This window comes from Xylocopa sonorina, chromosome 5 (assembly GCF_050948175.1).
Source record: "Xylocopa sonorina isolate GNS202 chromosome 5, iyXylSono1_principal, whole genome shotgun sequence".
Taxonomy (NCBI): domain Eukaryota; kingdom Metazoa; phylum Arthropoda; class Insecta; order Hymenoptera; family Apidae; genus Xylocopa; species Xylocopa sonorina.
This window is the reverse complement of record NC_135197.1, coordinates 6,960,357-6,974,814: the sequence shown is the minus strand read 5'-3', so window position 1 is coordinate 6,974,814 and position 14,458 is coordinate 6,960,357. Positions and strand designations below refer to the sequence as shown.

Genomic DNA, 14,458 nt, shown 5'->3' with positions numbered 1-14,458 from the left:
GCGGGAATTCACCTCGAAATTCCGATTTCGAACGATCTCCTGGGTGTTGCGATTGCGGCGGAACTCTGTTCTCGCGCGAAACGAACGTCCGTTCTCTCCCTCGGGCATTTTAAGACATAAGTTTATGCGAAAAGAAAAGGGAATGGAGGAAGGGTGAGAAAGAAAAAAAATAGAAGGACGCGACCACCGCGTGCTTGTTTCCGGTACCAGGACGAAGAGGCACCTCGACTTCCGCTCGAGGAAGCAACGATTCCGATCGACGACCGTGTACACCGTTCTCGCTGGGCATCGAACGCCTGGCTCGTACAGCGGCTTCGTTCGCCGGCGGGTGTCGTGTGGTAAAGAAAAATCGGTCCTCTCGATTAAAAGCAGTACTTCCGCGTGCTCACTTCCGGTACCGGGCTCAAGGACGGGGGTCGTCCCTCGCGCGGGACACCCCCCTCCTCCTGTCAGCCGTAGTAGTAGCTCTTCGTGTTCAAACTCCGCGGATTGTTGTCCGTACGGAGGATCGTGTGCAGGTTGTCGGTGCCGACCATGTGGTTGCCAAGGTCCACCCTGACGCCCGTGTTGCTCGGATAGTGTCCCGGTGTCGGGTGGATCGTCGTAGGCGACATTGGTATCCTCGTCTCCGCGTAGTAACGATCGCCGTGTAGCCTCTCAGCTAATTGGGTTTCTGGGAGCCTGAAAAGAAGATTGATGTGAGCGAGTGACAGGGCTTTTCAGTTAAGTGCACGGCGGGGACTATCTGTCAGTCGTAGAGGGAGCTACGGAAACGTGTATACCCGTTCTATGTACGTGGAACTGCATCTTATCGAGGACAAAAATGTCCTAAGACGGTTGAGATACTCTGCTGGGTGGGCTTGGGTCCGTGTTTGGCACAGATAAATATATTTACGAAATGCGACTCGTTTGTAGCGAAACGTTGAAACGCATTAGGATATTCGAGGAGAGCATTAAACGGATTACGTACCTCGTGTCTTGCATCGGTACTGGGACTGGCGTGGTAAGATCAATATCCGCGTCGATCTCGGAAATGTCATCGGTGAATCCGTTCGGAAGCGTTTCGTTATTCGCGTGGAACTTCGCGTCCCTCTTCGCACGATGTCGGCTGACTAGGAGGCGTCCAATTACCAAGCCCAGGAAGATTAACACGCCGGCTGTGACCGACACGATGATGTAGAGATAGAACTTTTCTTGGTTCTCTGTGCCGAGGAAATCGAGCAACATTTAGTGAGACGAACACCATCCTCGAATAATCAATACGAACGATGGAAAAAGTTCGGGAAGGAACTATAATCGCATGCACACTTATTAATGCCAGAGATCTATCTACGGCCAGAAATGCGATGCCAAACACAAGTGCACAATCCTTTCGAACCTCGGTAGCTTACTTCACCGAGTAATAAAATAGGCTACTACTTTTCAATTATTCGCTACCTTGCTTTTCTGCGTGAATGGTTGAACGACAAATATGTAATATAACAAATCCTTAAATCTTCTATTGTTTGAATTCCTGAAATTTGTTCGATACTTTCAACACTTTCATTACGTACTACATTTGTCAACAGCTAATAAAACAACATGTAACACTAGCAACAATAGAAACAGAGGGTGGCAAACTGATCAACGTGTAGTAAGGTGGACTCGACTGTAAGTAATGTCTCGACTTCCGGTATGTTTCCAGTGCTTAACAAGAGCGGAAACTCTCTTTGCCGACATCCTCCCACGGGATACCTATCTCATCGTCGGTAAAAATGGGGTTGTGTAGATGGAAACCAACAGGAGAAATCGATAGCGGTGGTGACTTACCGACTGCACGAACTTTGCGGGAGGGTACAGAGTGTACTTACTCGATATGAACGAATAGGCATTGATCCACTCATTGATATATCCGACAACGACACGATCCTCCTTGGGAAAGGCGTAGACTACCGTGGTGCAATTAATCGGCGACATCGTACTGCTGGTAGTAATATCGGCCACGTTGTTGTCGAACATAATCATCCCTTGCATAACCGTGGATGTTAGGGGCGAGTCTTTCGCTCCCACAACCGATTTAAACTTGATCGATCGTGTGTCCACTGTGTAGACGCGAGAAACAAATGAATAGAGGAGGCTTTGTCAAGAAGAAGCGATTCACAGTTGGTCAGTTCGATGGAGAGCGCAGTGATGGGAACGATAATTGTAATTGATCGAGGGAAGCTCTTGCTTTTCAAGAATTTATGTGGAATTGCAACGTATGGCTCCCTTTTTGTATTACAATTTGTCGAAATTATTAACGGATATTCAATATTATTTGTGGAAAAGAGCTTGCAGTGAAAAGCTTTGCAAAAAGATAGAATTTTTCTGAATTAACACCGAGGAATGATTTATAGAATAATAAATTGGTTAACTAGAACGTAGTAGTATTTCCAGCAATGGTTTGAATATTAAATAATTGCATCCTAAAATTGAAATTCATCTCGTACGCTAATATATAATACAAATTTTCAGCGATGAATAAATATTTTACCGTACCACGTTCTCGTAAATTTCGAATATCATCAACATTTTACACCGCATAGAGGTTTATTCGTTCACACGAATCCCATCACTGCTTAAAAACACGATGAAATGAGATATAAAAAAGGGGAGGGTGAAGAAGTAGGCAATGCACAGAATGGTGCCGGAAAGTCACATCGATCGCCCCCTGTCCTGTTATTTACAACAAGCCATAAACGAGCTGCTTATTCCTTTATACAAACGCGATAGAAATGCGGTCGAGAAACGCGAACACGTACCTCCATAGTGATTTCACGTTAATTGTGCCGTAATCAGTATTTACAGATTGTTATCGAACCAGTTCTGGGCGTGTTAACACGCTCGCGAATTATGCGGGATGAAATAGTGTAAAAGATAATTAGGGCCGTGGTTAATTTATTTTACAGATAGCGTATTCTTGCCAAGGCAACGATGATTTATTCGTGGCTGCGGATTATCGTATGTACAAGAGAATTGGGAATAATATGATTTATTATGTAATCCTCCACCAAACCGTAATCGCGTGTCGTGTTATTATACAAATCGTGGGGTGCTGTGTGAGTGATAGAGAGCATACGCAGAGGATCCAACGAACGAAGAATTTCTAAATTGACAGCTACGCGTGTTTATGAAAACTTGGATCATTTACAGAGGGGTGGCAACCGAGATGCTTTGGACCCATCGCTAAAATTTAAGCGAGATGGATCGAGTAATTTCTCGGTACATCTAGATGCGATTATTGATTCTGAGCTCCTGAAGTATTTACATTTTCTGTAAATATGGAAGGTAGATTCCGTAAATGAGATAATTCATGGTATTTACTTACTGGTTAAAACGAGAGAAAATTTTCACGTAACGATATACACCGAACAGAGACCCCGCAGTGTCCCCGTCTCTAATTCTATGTTATCTACCTCGAAAGCACTCCTCCTCGGTAAAGTTCATCAATCTCGAATTTTAAAGCCTGGCTAACCGCATAAAATTTCCTCCGCTGCTTGGCGCGACATTAAAGAAACCTCGTCAAAAGTCTCCTCGCCCAACGATCGCAACTCGTCCATAAAACGCGGGACTCCGTCGCGGGCCATCGATAACCCCTTCGACGTGTCGTTCACCCCGTGTTTTTCACGGATCGATGGCCAGGCAAAGGAGATACCGATGCCACGCGGGTTTCGACAGGTTTTCAGGGCTCAGACAGGGCCGCGGACGGATATTTTTCAGGGCACGCCCGGTGAATGCCAATGGGAATGGAAATTCGAAGCTCGCCTATTATACATCAGCCTGGGGGGCGGCGAGGAGCTTTGTCACCGGCGCCGCAGGAGTACGTGAGCTGCGCGTGCGAGCAACCGGTCGCGTTTCGCAATCGGTATGCATCGTGCCGCGGTAAGAACTTCCGCGAAAGTGCCGCGTATACGTTCCCAGGGGGGACGAAACCGAAATTTCGGGGGACCGCGATTGTCGGAACGACCCGCGAAGTGAACGTTTTGATCCTGACAGTCGAGGTGTCGCGTTCTCGCGCGAGTTTCCGGAACGTGCAATTCTTTTTTTATTCCTTTTATCTCGATTGAGTTTTTTAGTACGAGCAATATCGTTTCGTTAACGAAAATAGTGTAGAGTGATAATGAGAGATTGGTATGGAAATGCGTTATATAATGGTGCTTTGAGCCACGTTTGAAGCAGAAATATGGCGGAAGAGTATTTAAGTAGATTAGTCAAGTGATCAGACAGTCTGTTGCTACAGAATATTCTGGTTCGAAGGAGAATCTGTTTTATTATTAATATCGATCAGTTTGTGTGTGAGAAATGTGATTTTCGATTGATAAGATGATCTTATTTATTAATGTGTTAGTATTTTTAATAACACGTTTAACGAAGGACTGAGGCTCAACGCTTGCAGTAGCAATAACTCGCTTTCCACGATGAATTTCAATCGATCGAGATTCCCTCAACTTCGAATTCTTCAAATACGTATAAATATCGAAGCGCAAACTTACGATTCGCACGACTCTGACGACTCTGACGGTCCTGTTTATTTGATTTAGGAAACCGAGCCACTTTATCGCGGTACCTTGAAAGAACGCTTCGAAGACACTGATTTACATAAACGGAGCCGTCGTGCGACGCAATTGTGCCGACGCGACAAAATTTCCATGAGAATCAGCGAATAATCAGCCGCGAAATTTCGAATCCTCGTCGACGCTGCGAAGAAACGCGGGACTGAACGCGTTCTCCAAGCCTTTCGCAACACCGCGTCGACTTGATAACGGTTATATCGCGTGCATCGCTTTGTCGTACTCGGTTAATTATTTAAATTTCCATCTCGAACTTCCAGTCGTTAACAAAGTAGTCGAAAGAAAAATTCATTCGGTCCACACGGTGGAAGTTACAAAGGGGATAAAGTTAATAAAAAGTTCCTTAACAAGTACCTAGCTTCACCGATCAGCAGCAGGGTAAAAATTACTTAAGAGATGTTTTCAACAGACTTTGGACAAGAATGAAAAAAACTCTCTTTCTACGGATTCCCAAGGTAAAGTCTAAATGAAGTTAACGGAGCCTCCTGATCCTATGTTATTTACATCGGAATGTAATCAGTCAGAGCCAGCAGTTCCACGGAGATCCGTATCTATTTGCGAGCAGACGATACCTGGAAGTTTCCAGTTTTCCAATTAGCAACTTCCAGATACTTGGAATCAGGCGACGTCAGTTTAAGGAACACGGTTGGATCTGTCTCGAATGATTTTCAGTTAAAACCGGTGCGATCAGTGATTTTAATTGCCGTGATATAATTACAAATAAAATTCCTCCGAAATAAGCTATTATTTAATATTTTAACAAGATTATTCATTTCCTCCTTATCTTTTCTGGCTAGAAATCATTTCACAATACAGAGGCTATAACAATCTTTTCTTATCGTCTATATTACTGTTTCAGTTACGTTCGCGCAAACGAATTGCATGTTTGGATCGCATGTTACATACGTTCGACTTTTGATTGATAACAACTTCCTAGTTGGGGGGCCGAATTTGAACTCGTTTTCTCGATGCGCGAACACAAAACCGATCGCTGAAAATTCAACGTGACATTACTCTAAGCAAACATTTAAAACGCGACTGCTATCAGCTCGATTCACTATTTGCACAGGCGGCGGTTAGATAATGTCAGTGTCTCGAGCGTGTATGCAAATGTTTGGCCACGTTACCGGTATGTCGCGATAATCAACGTTCAATTCTAAGTTTCTGAACGGTCGTCGCTTGCGAATATTATTTGCTCTCTGTAGTTAATAGAAATTCAACGAATTCGATGAAGTCCTGCGTCTCAATAATGAAAAATCGATGCGCCTTGTAAATCGAAGGAATTTTCTAATTTTATCCTTTTTAACTAGCCTCTTGAAGCGGGCCTCGCAGCAATTTCTGCTGTATTTCTCACTGTTCCAAATTAAAGTGGTGCTTATTCTACAGCTGTAAATTATCTATAGACACACCAACTGTACAAACGGAGAATGAAAGCGGAGAATGAACGTTGTAAATGAGGGTCGTGCAATTTTGAACATACGTGCAATTATTCACACAAGCAATTAAGCGGCATGCGAAAGGGATATTATCACCGTTCTTGATATTCGGCAACGTTAAACGGCGTGAAAAATTAATCAGAATCTGTCGTGGCTTTTTTCATGCGCACTTTCATTTATTCAATGCGGAACTACTTATCGCTTATAAATGCTCCAACGAAACCGGCGTTCATTACAGAACGAACCGCTTAGAGAGTGCCCCGGTGCTCAGATCTGAATACGATTTTAATGAACTTTGCTCTCGCGAGTTTGCTAAATATCTTGAGGGCAAATAATAGCTCTGGGAATCCAGTCGATCCATTTATCTTAACCGCACGGACACACGTGTACACGCGTCCTTCGTGCGTCAAAAGGGATGGAATTATTCGTTCGCGATACCCGTTAATAAATTAATTCGACGTCGTCTTTGTCGCGCGGACGTGCTCCATTTCGCGGAATACTTTTTTACACGTATCACGTCACTCGCAACGCTTTGATACGGTTATTGGGAAGCAAAAGTGCGAAATAAATTCAAGCACGGCTCCCACTCTGCGCGGCCACGTCCATTCCACGCTTTATTTAATCATTCACAAAGGCTGGGCAACCATTTCGACGGTAATGCGAGGAGCTCGATGAAAAAGGCCGTCGTTCAACAGGCCGGCGTTCAACTGATTCACGTTAATAGCGTTCGAAACGCGCGGATATGGGGGACGGAAGCATCTGTATTAGTATACTGTTGCATTGACGACTGTTCCGTCACGGATTGGTCTATCGGTCAACGATCCGCTATCAATACCACGCGGAACACTATGAGCCCAATCTAATCCTGATTAGATCCATAGGAATTGCTTTGGATAGCCCGTTGTCCACGGACACGCGGGTTCCCAGCGAGGAAATTATTTAGGCACGCAAGATACCCAAACGGTTGCCCGACACCCAATATCCACGCTCGACCAGCTGTCGATTCGGCCGTCCCAGTTCATTTTAATTCCAACGAGCGCGCGGAAATGATTCCCCACAGAAAACAGAATTGATTCTTTTGACACACTCGACTCTTTTTCGCGCGTTTCGAACGAGATAAATGTTACAAGCTCCGATTTAATCAAGCCGCATTACATTACGATCAAACGCAATATTGTTTTATTGGCAATAATCTCGCCGCCTATTTCGTCGCACGTAAACACGTTTCATTAGGAGATTTAATGACCCGCCGCATTTGTTTTCCACGGTTATTTATGAGCCGCGTTTAATTGTCCATCTATCGGAAATTAAACTGCATCACGGGTTAATGTGATTGTTAATTAATACAGCCACACGGACGCCTGTGAATCGATACTCTTAATACGATGAATAAATTCTCTGTTAATTCGCCTTTTACAAACCGTCCTCCGTTATACGACGCGTGTGACGTGATTTCGTGTTTGTCGAGAACTTCGTTTCCCGAAAAATCATTGTTTATCATACAAACGCTATAAAAATGTACCAGCGACAACGCACAAGTTATGCTGCACGCTTGAACAATTCGATCGCGGGACGAGAAGCTAGCTCGTTCGACGACAAACGTCGTTCCATTTTCAGTACAAGGAAACTCTCGTTACAACTATCGCCAGAAAATCGTAGCGACGGAAGCCGTTACCGTCGAGCTGTGAATTAAGAGTTGCGACGAGTTCAACACCGATGTTTCCCGTTCGACGAAAGAATCCTGGTAGCAACACCCTCGCTCGCAGCCTCGCGAAGTTTACCGTCAGGCTGGTCGCAACAATATGCAACTTCTGGCTGAGAACTTTGGACAAACTTCCGGCTGACTTCGACGCTAGTTGGCTAATAACTTTTCTCCCTTTTTTTCCTTTCCTTTCTTCGTCTCCTCCTCTTCGTTGAGCGTCCTCAACGTCGCGAAGTGTACGTCGCGTGATTATCGAGGACGCTTCACGGACGATTTAAGCGGAAAGTTTCGCGCTGCTGCGAAGATTCAACGGCTTTCAATAGGATTATATAGGTTGACTTATATCGGTAAGACTGGCTAAAGTGGTTGATGGATTATCTGCTTGAACGATTATGGTCGGACGGTGAACGAAGATCGTTTGTCTCGTGAACGTTTACAAGGTACGTTGCCAGGTATTACGTGTATTTATAGTTTCACAGTTTTATTCGAGACCTACGCGAGCACGTTCGTTGTTACGAAGGTGAATTGCAGCGATTTAATTTCTGGTCTGATCGGATTAAATAGGAAATTTAGTCGGCTCGCTCGACGTTTGGTATCCCTATTTAACGCGCGTGGGACAGTACAGCGCGGCGGCTGGTTTATTCAATGGCGTATGCAGCGATCGCTGACGGATCAGACAGTGAATCAATGCGTGGAAATTTGGGGGTTGACGGCTGCCTAATCGGAATTAGATTACACCTGCAGCATATTAGTATACTCTCGCTACTGTCAAATTGGTTATCGACGGTTCAATCTTCGACGCCAACGGCCGCGCGGGTTTAAATCGCTCGTCGCGTGCTCGCTGCGACCGAGGATAATCAACGTTATCCACTCTCCGGGTAAAAAGCATAAATAATCGAGTAACGATCCTCCAGCTGTCATTGATCGATGAAAACTATTTCTCGCCACGCTTATTAAAGTGGAAGATAGAAAACGGTAGTTGAACTTATTAACAGAAATTGAAACAGTTGAATTTCATATTCATTCTCGCGTCGAAACGTTCTGCTCCTAATTGCAGGGAATGGGGGGCTGTTAATGGAACGTTAACGAATATAACGGATCCGCGATTGAACAACAAAAATGTTCCATTATCGTCGAATCGCGAGCGAAAGCATAAAGCAACACAATCGGCTCTGACACGAATTCAATCGAAAAAACAACTTATTTTAATTCCCTCTTTAGTAACTTTCAGGACTGAGCAACAATTTTGCGGCAAAATTCGTCCAACTCGAATGAAAAATATTTGAAAATATTTAAGACTACGCGGAAAGTATCGAGGAATAAATGTTTCATGTTCCGTTTGAAAATGTCAACTGTACCTGTCTCCTGTGTCGCGTGTATAAATTTTTCCGCTGCTCGCAATTAGCCAGGCGCGAGGAATAAAAGCAACGGGAGACGCGCGAAAACGACGTTAAACGTGTAGTGAAATAATCCGACGCGACGAACGCAATAACCAGAACGCGAAAGTATAACACTGTGCCACAGCTTGTTGGTATTCTTCGTGGAAATTCAACCGCGTTTTCGTGGGCGGTGCGTCGTAAAGTTTTGCTTGACGATTGCGAGCTGTGGGCAGAGAATTCTGGAGCCTGAAGGGCTCGAAAATTTGCAACTGCATCGGCCACAGCACGATACATACCAACACTGCGATAACCGTTCGATAATTACCTCTTCATCGATTTAGTTCAGCTTTCGCGTCCTGTTTAATTGCCGCGCGGATTGTTCCTGGTATCTCTCACATTCTGCGATGTCCACCAGAGCTAAGAAACGGAGAAAATTTTCGGCGGACCCGTGAACTTTTCACATTCGAATTAAATTATACGGTCCGCTGTTGCCTCGGATTTAGAACTCGTTTTACTGCTAGACTTTCAGCTAGGTTAATCTGTATCATCGTTGAACGTGTGGCTCATAGAAATGATCCACTTAACCAACGGCGAGTTTCAAACAGCTTAATCTGAAATTAGACTGTTCTCTGTTTCTTTCTCCTTATCGATTAAGTTTCCTTGTCCCGTGCCAATTGCGATCGTTTTAAGCAGAGATAGAACTACCGATGCAAGTTTTAAAGTTTTTATATTAGCGATACCGAATGATTATAAATCCACGAAATCCGTTAGCAATAAAAAGAGTGCAATAACAAGCAAGGATAACGACATCATCGGCAACCACTAGGAATTTCATTCCCGACGTGACGCAATTTTTAATTCCCACCGAATCGAATCGATATCGGGGGCGAAATTCATTTCACGTATCGATTGTCGGAATTTAATTTCGCCCGCGTCCCACTTCCCGATTCCTGGTCCGAGCACCAACAGAAAGGAGAGGATCCGTTTTATTATTAAGTCCACTTAATCTAATCGGCCGTGAGAGATTATGCGCGGCGGGCGGGGCTGTTTCCACCGGAAACTTTGCCAATATTTCCTTTGCCAGTGAAACGGAACGACAGAAAACGCCAGATCGAAGTTAGGCAACGATGTCGCCGATGGAAAGATAAGATCGACTTACTTAGGTCGCGGCCCCGGTCGTTATCCTTAATTAACGCCTTAACCAAATCCACCATAATGTAACGAGAAAACGTGGGAATTGTATGCGTAACGAGTTTCGCGGATAGGAGGCTCGTTGTTCGTCAACGTCGAAGGATGTTCCAACTTCCAAACAACATTTGTTTACTCGTTCATCTCCAGTCGCGAACGATTATAGTATTAGACTTACGCCTCCATTCTCCACGATCCAAATATTAAAATTTCTACTTCCGAAATGAAAAATTCCTCGACCACGATTCTCGCTACATTGTTTAGTTCGTGCTCGAAAAAAGAAAGAAAAAATAAAACCGCTGGCATACGTTTCCCTTGCGTTTAGTTCTATTTCATTTTAAAATCGCATCGCGTCCTGCCCACCCTTATCACCGAAAGCCGTATTACGGCAGCGAAATTCCAGCCGCACTCGTATATCGTTCAGCTCCGTCAAAGCGGGACGGGAGGATAAAAACAGGCAGCTAGATAAAAGAAAAGGAACGGTCGGAATAGGGAATGCAACGTCTCTGCGGTGTCGCAAAATTGGATAACGTCCGGGTGGATATTGCTTTCGATGCCAAGCGGCGGGCAGAAGGGTGGTTACGCCAGCGCCTGTGGACAAAGCTGGCCCATAAAGTCGGGGTTTCTTTTGTCGTGGTACCATGCGCCCCAATTCAGAGCGCGGATAATGAACGGCGGGGGCGAGAGGGGGAAGGGTAGGTGGGTTGGACAGTGTAACAACGCGTTATCGCGTCGCGTGTACGTCTTCGAGCGGGTGCGCGCGTCCCTTCCATCGGCTATTAGCCTCCCTGAACCTCGAATAGGTCCACGGTGTTGTGGCCGGTTTTAATTAGAGGGCTGAATTATCCGCGCGACCGGTAACGGGACGACGGCTCGCGGCAGGAAACGGTCGTTAAAGCGCGCGGTCGGATGAACCGTGGGTGGGAGTCGATTTTCAGGATTTTGCACGGACGCGCCGGATCCTTTGGTCAACGCGGTGACGCGGAGCTTGTCACGGTTTTGGGCCAAGCGGCCACGGTTGATTGTCCGCGATGGTAATTGCGTTTTATTTGCAGTTATACGCCCGGTTTTGCGGATTAATTCGCGGCGAACGAGGCGACCGTTGCGGCGGAGGCGACGCAGTTTTGCGACGGGGAAATTAGCGAAACGTATCTGCGAAAGGTTTAAATTTTGCTACTTTATAGAAGAAGATGTGGAACGTATGACGTTAGAAATACGAAGGCAAGTTTCTAGCGTTACATTTTTTCCCCGATATCGAACGCTTTGTGAACAAATGAGGGATACATTTGCCGAAAAAAACTCGTGCTTTTAAGCTGGCATCTAGAAACAAATCCATTGTGAGCGTTGCTTGTACGTTTTTGCGGTCTTTTGTCAAAATCCTTCTATTCATAGGAATAACACATTTTTCTCTTGCGTTTGCGTACGTTGTTCTTCAAGCCCACACGTAAATGCTTTCATAGATAAACTTGTTTTTAACGCAGTGTTCCGCGTAGTTCCGCGTTATTTCGCCGAGGAACCTCTTCCTTTGCCGCTGGCCCAGGAACAGCATGAATAAGTTCATTTCATCCATGCGTTGGCTTGATTTTCGGCTCATTTTTACGCAAGGTTACCCCACTGCTTTAAGAGCCTTCCACCTGCTATTTTCCTCGTTTCTTCCTTCTTCTTTTTATGTTTCTTGTAATTAGCTCGCCCCGCACAGTACGCCAACTGTCTTCCTCTCTCGGTTTTATTTCTTACCAACAACGCATCCCTTTTTCTATTGCCTCTTGATTCCTTGTTTATTGTTCACTTTCTTTTTTTTTTGCGAGCGGCCGTATGTTTCCATGCAGCTTCCAGCACGCTTTTTCCTTTGTTCCGCCGAGAAACTTGTTTGTCTCTTTCTTTACGGTAAATACTCGAGCTTTAAACTTTCGCTTGATTTTTTTCAGCTCCCTCGAATTCCCTCGTCGCTGTGTACCTCCTCTTTTATTTACCTGCCCGGCAATTACTTTGCGTCCTATTATATCTTCAGCGTCGAAGAACGGCTTTCAATCCATCAAAAACTTTTTTCATAATCATCTGTCCGCTTATTAAAAGTTCTCAATTTTTGTTCAACACTAACAGAGGAGCAACGCGAGTAAACTTTAATCCTGCACAGCATCGAAACTGCAGTCGACGAAAGTTTCAATGGGGATTTGTAAAATGCAACTAATTAACCTTCGCGTGATAATAATTCTTCGCTGAAAAACTCCGACTACTCATTTCCATCTGAACCCGCTTTGTTCTCTCTCCATTCTAATCCTAGCTTACAAAAGAAAGGAATTCGAATGACATCGAGCGAAACGCCGTTTTTCGATCGCTTTATTGCATCCAGCGCGTGATCGGGGTTCCCTGTCGAGGACCATTGCTGAGCGTGAAAAGGCCACGACCAGAGACGCTTGCGGGTACACTCTCGTCCATAATTCATCGAACACTTAATAAATGAAGCTATGAATAGTTCATGCTGATATTTCTTTGTCTACATGAATTAAGAATTATCAGTGCTACAACGAATTCTATGAAATTCATGATCACCAATAAAATCTTGTTCAAACGATAATCGACTTTCGAAAATTCATAAAATACTTTCGTAAAAATCTGCAAGTGTCCGATGCTTTATAAGAAGATAAAGATGCATCAATAATCGAAGCGCGAATACCGCCATCGTATTTTAAATAAGGTTGAACGGAGAATTCTCGCAACAGCCCAGGTGGGTGGCATTAAAAGGTAGGCGGTTCGAATGGCAATTGAATTTTTAGGAGGTTCGATTGGATTAAAAGCGACGACGAGAGGCGCGTGTCGCGAAAAAGGTACTTTCGTTCACTCGACTAATAATGCCTGCCCGCTTTTTCACCCTCCCCCTCATCCTGCGCTGGTAGCACCCAGTTTTTCATGGATCAAGCTGCACCCTCGATTCTTAATGCGTGAAAGAACGAGTATTTCCGAGCTTTCGTTACGTAGAAATTTTTGTAGTCGACTTACGATGCAATTAATTCGACAGCTACGTGTTACTGACAAGTTGATGGAAATGTACAAGTTCCATATCACAAATTACTACCCCGCAACGATGCCAGTGGAAATAAAATAAAAAATGCAGGAAAACAGGCACTAAATTATCAATCTCAAATTCGATCCTGCAATTAGACGTGGAATTCAACATTCCTATCTAATTAATCGATCTCTCTATACATAAATGATCGTTTCTCTGATGACATCAGATAAGCGATGTAACAAAGCGAGAGCTATCGTGCTCCGCTATTACGATCAAATGGAGTATAACGATCACGTTCGATTCGCTACGACGGTTTCTCGAACTATTCAATGTAATCGCACTCGCCAAAGGGCTCCAACAACGACGAATCCTAATACATTCCGTTTGGCAAGGATTGCTTTAATTGCTAGGCGATCTCCTAAAATTCTGTTGATTTTCCTGCTGTCAGACGCTTCGCTCGGGCTTTCGAGGATGCGCTTGCGGAACGGGGCGAGCGAGGTATCTCTCAGCGCGAGAATTACGCGAGGCAACTCTCCAGCAGTCGGTCGATGGTTGTTATTGCCAATAAGCGTTATCAATTTCTGATTAATAGTCATCCATGAAAGCGGTGAACGGGATGAAGAAAGTGCTTGAACAGTTCCATCAGAGGGGGAGAATAGCGCGCGGGCGTTCGAGATCTGAATATCGAGAGGGGAAGCACGAAATTCATTTCAGCCAAATGAGTATACCTAACGGGAATAAGGGGAAAGATTAAATTGCCGAAGTGTATTGAATTTCCGCGGTTAGCGCTTTCCTTTTGGCCGTAGTCGGAGTTATTTCCGAATCTATTCGATGGAATTGGCTGGAGCCGTGCGCGTTTTGCGAATGAAAAGCTGCGAGGAAAAACGGGGAAACGGGATTATTCGAAAAGCTGGAAGAGACGCTCGCGCGGCGCTAGTTGCAGCCGTGGCGATCGCCGTGGGCCGAGGAAGGCGAGGAAATAAGGAAGACGGGGAATCCGCTGACTCGAGAGCGAGAGCTCCAGTTAATCACGATGACAAAAGTGGCCCGGTAGTTTCGTGCGTTGCATTATACACGCCTCGGCGGCCAACTCATTAAAGCCACGTAACCGGAACCCGGAATAGCGCTTCGAAAGCCACCGGCGGAAACTTACG

The 14,458-nt window shown here is 44.9% G+C and overlaps 1 protein-coding gene across 4 annotated transcripts in view; it reads right to left on the bottom strand.

Moving 5' to 3' along the window:
- Positions 1–257: 257 nt before the first annotated feature.
- Positions 258–14,458, bottom strand: part of LOC143423722 (uncharacterized) — a 195,446-nt gene continuing 181,245 nt past the window's right edge. For 2 of the 4 annotated variants that reach the window (XM_076895240.1, XM_076895241.1), the window contains exons 8-10: positions 1,851–2,081; positions 971–1,202; positions 259–681 (exon numbers count right to left, since the gene is read on the bottom strand). In XM_076895240.1, coding sequence (XP_076751355.1) covers positions 450–681; positions 971–1,202; positions 1,851–2,081 — 695 coding nt within the window. In that variant the 3' untranslated portion in view covers positions 259–449. Of the gene's footprint in view, positions 682–970; positions 1,203–1,850; positions 2,082–14,458 lie in introns of all 4 variants that reach the window. The other 2 variants (XM_076895242.1, XM_076895243.1) reach the window with 2 other exon arrangements.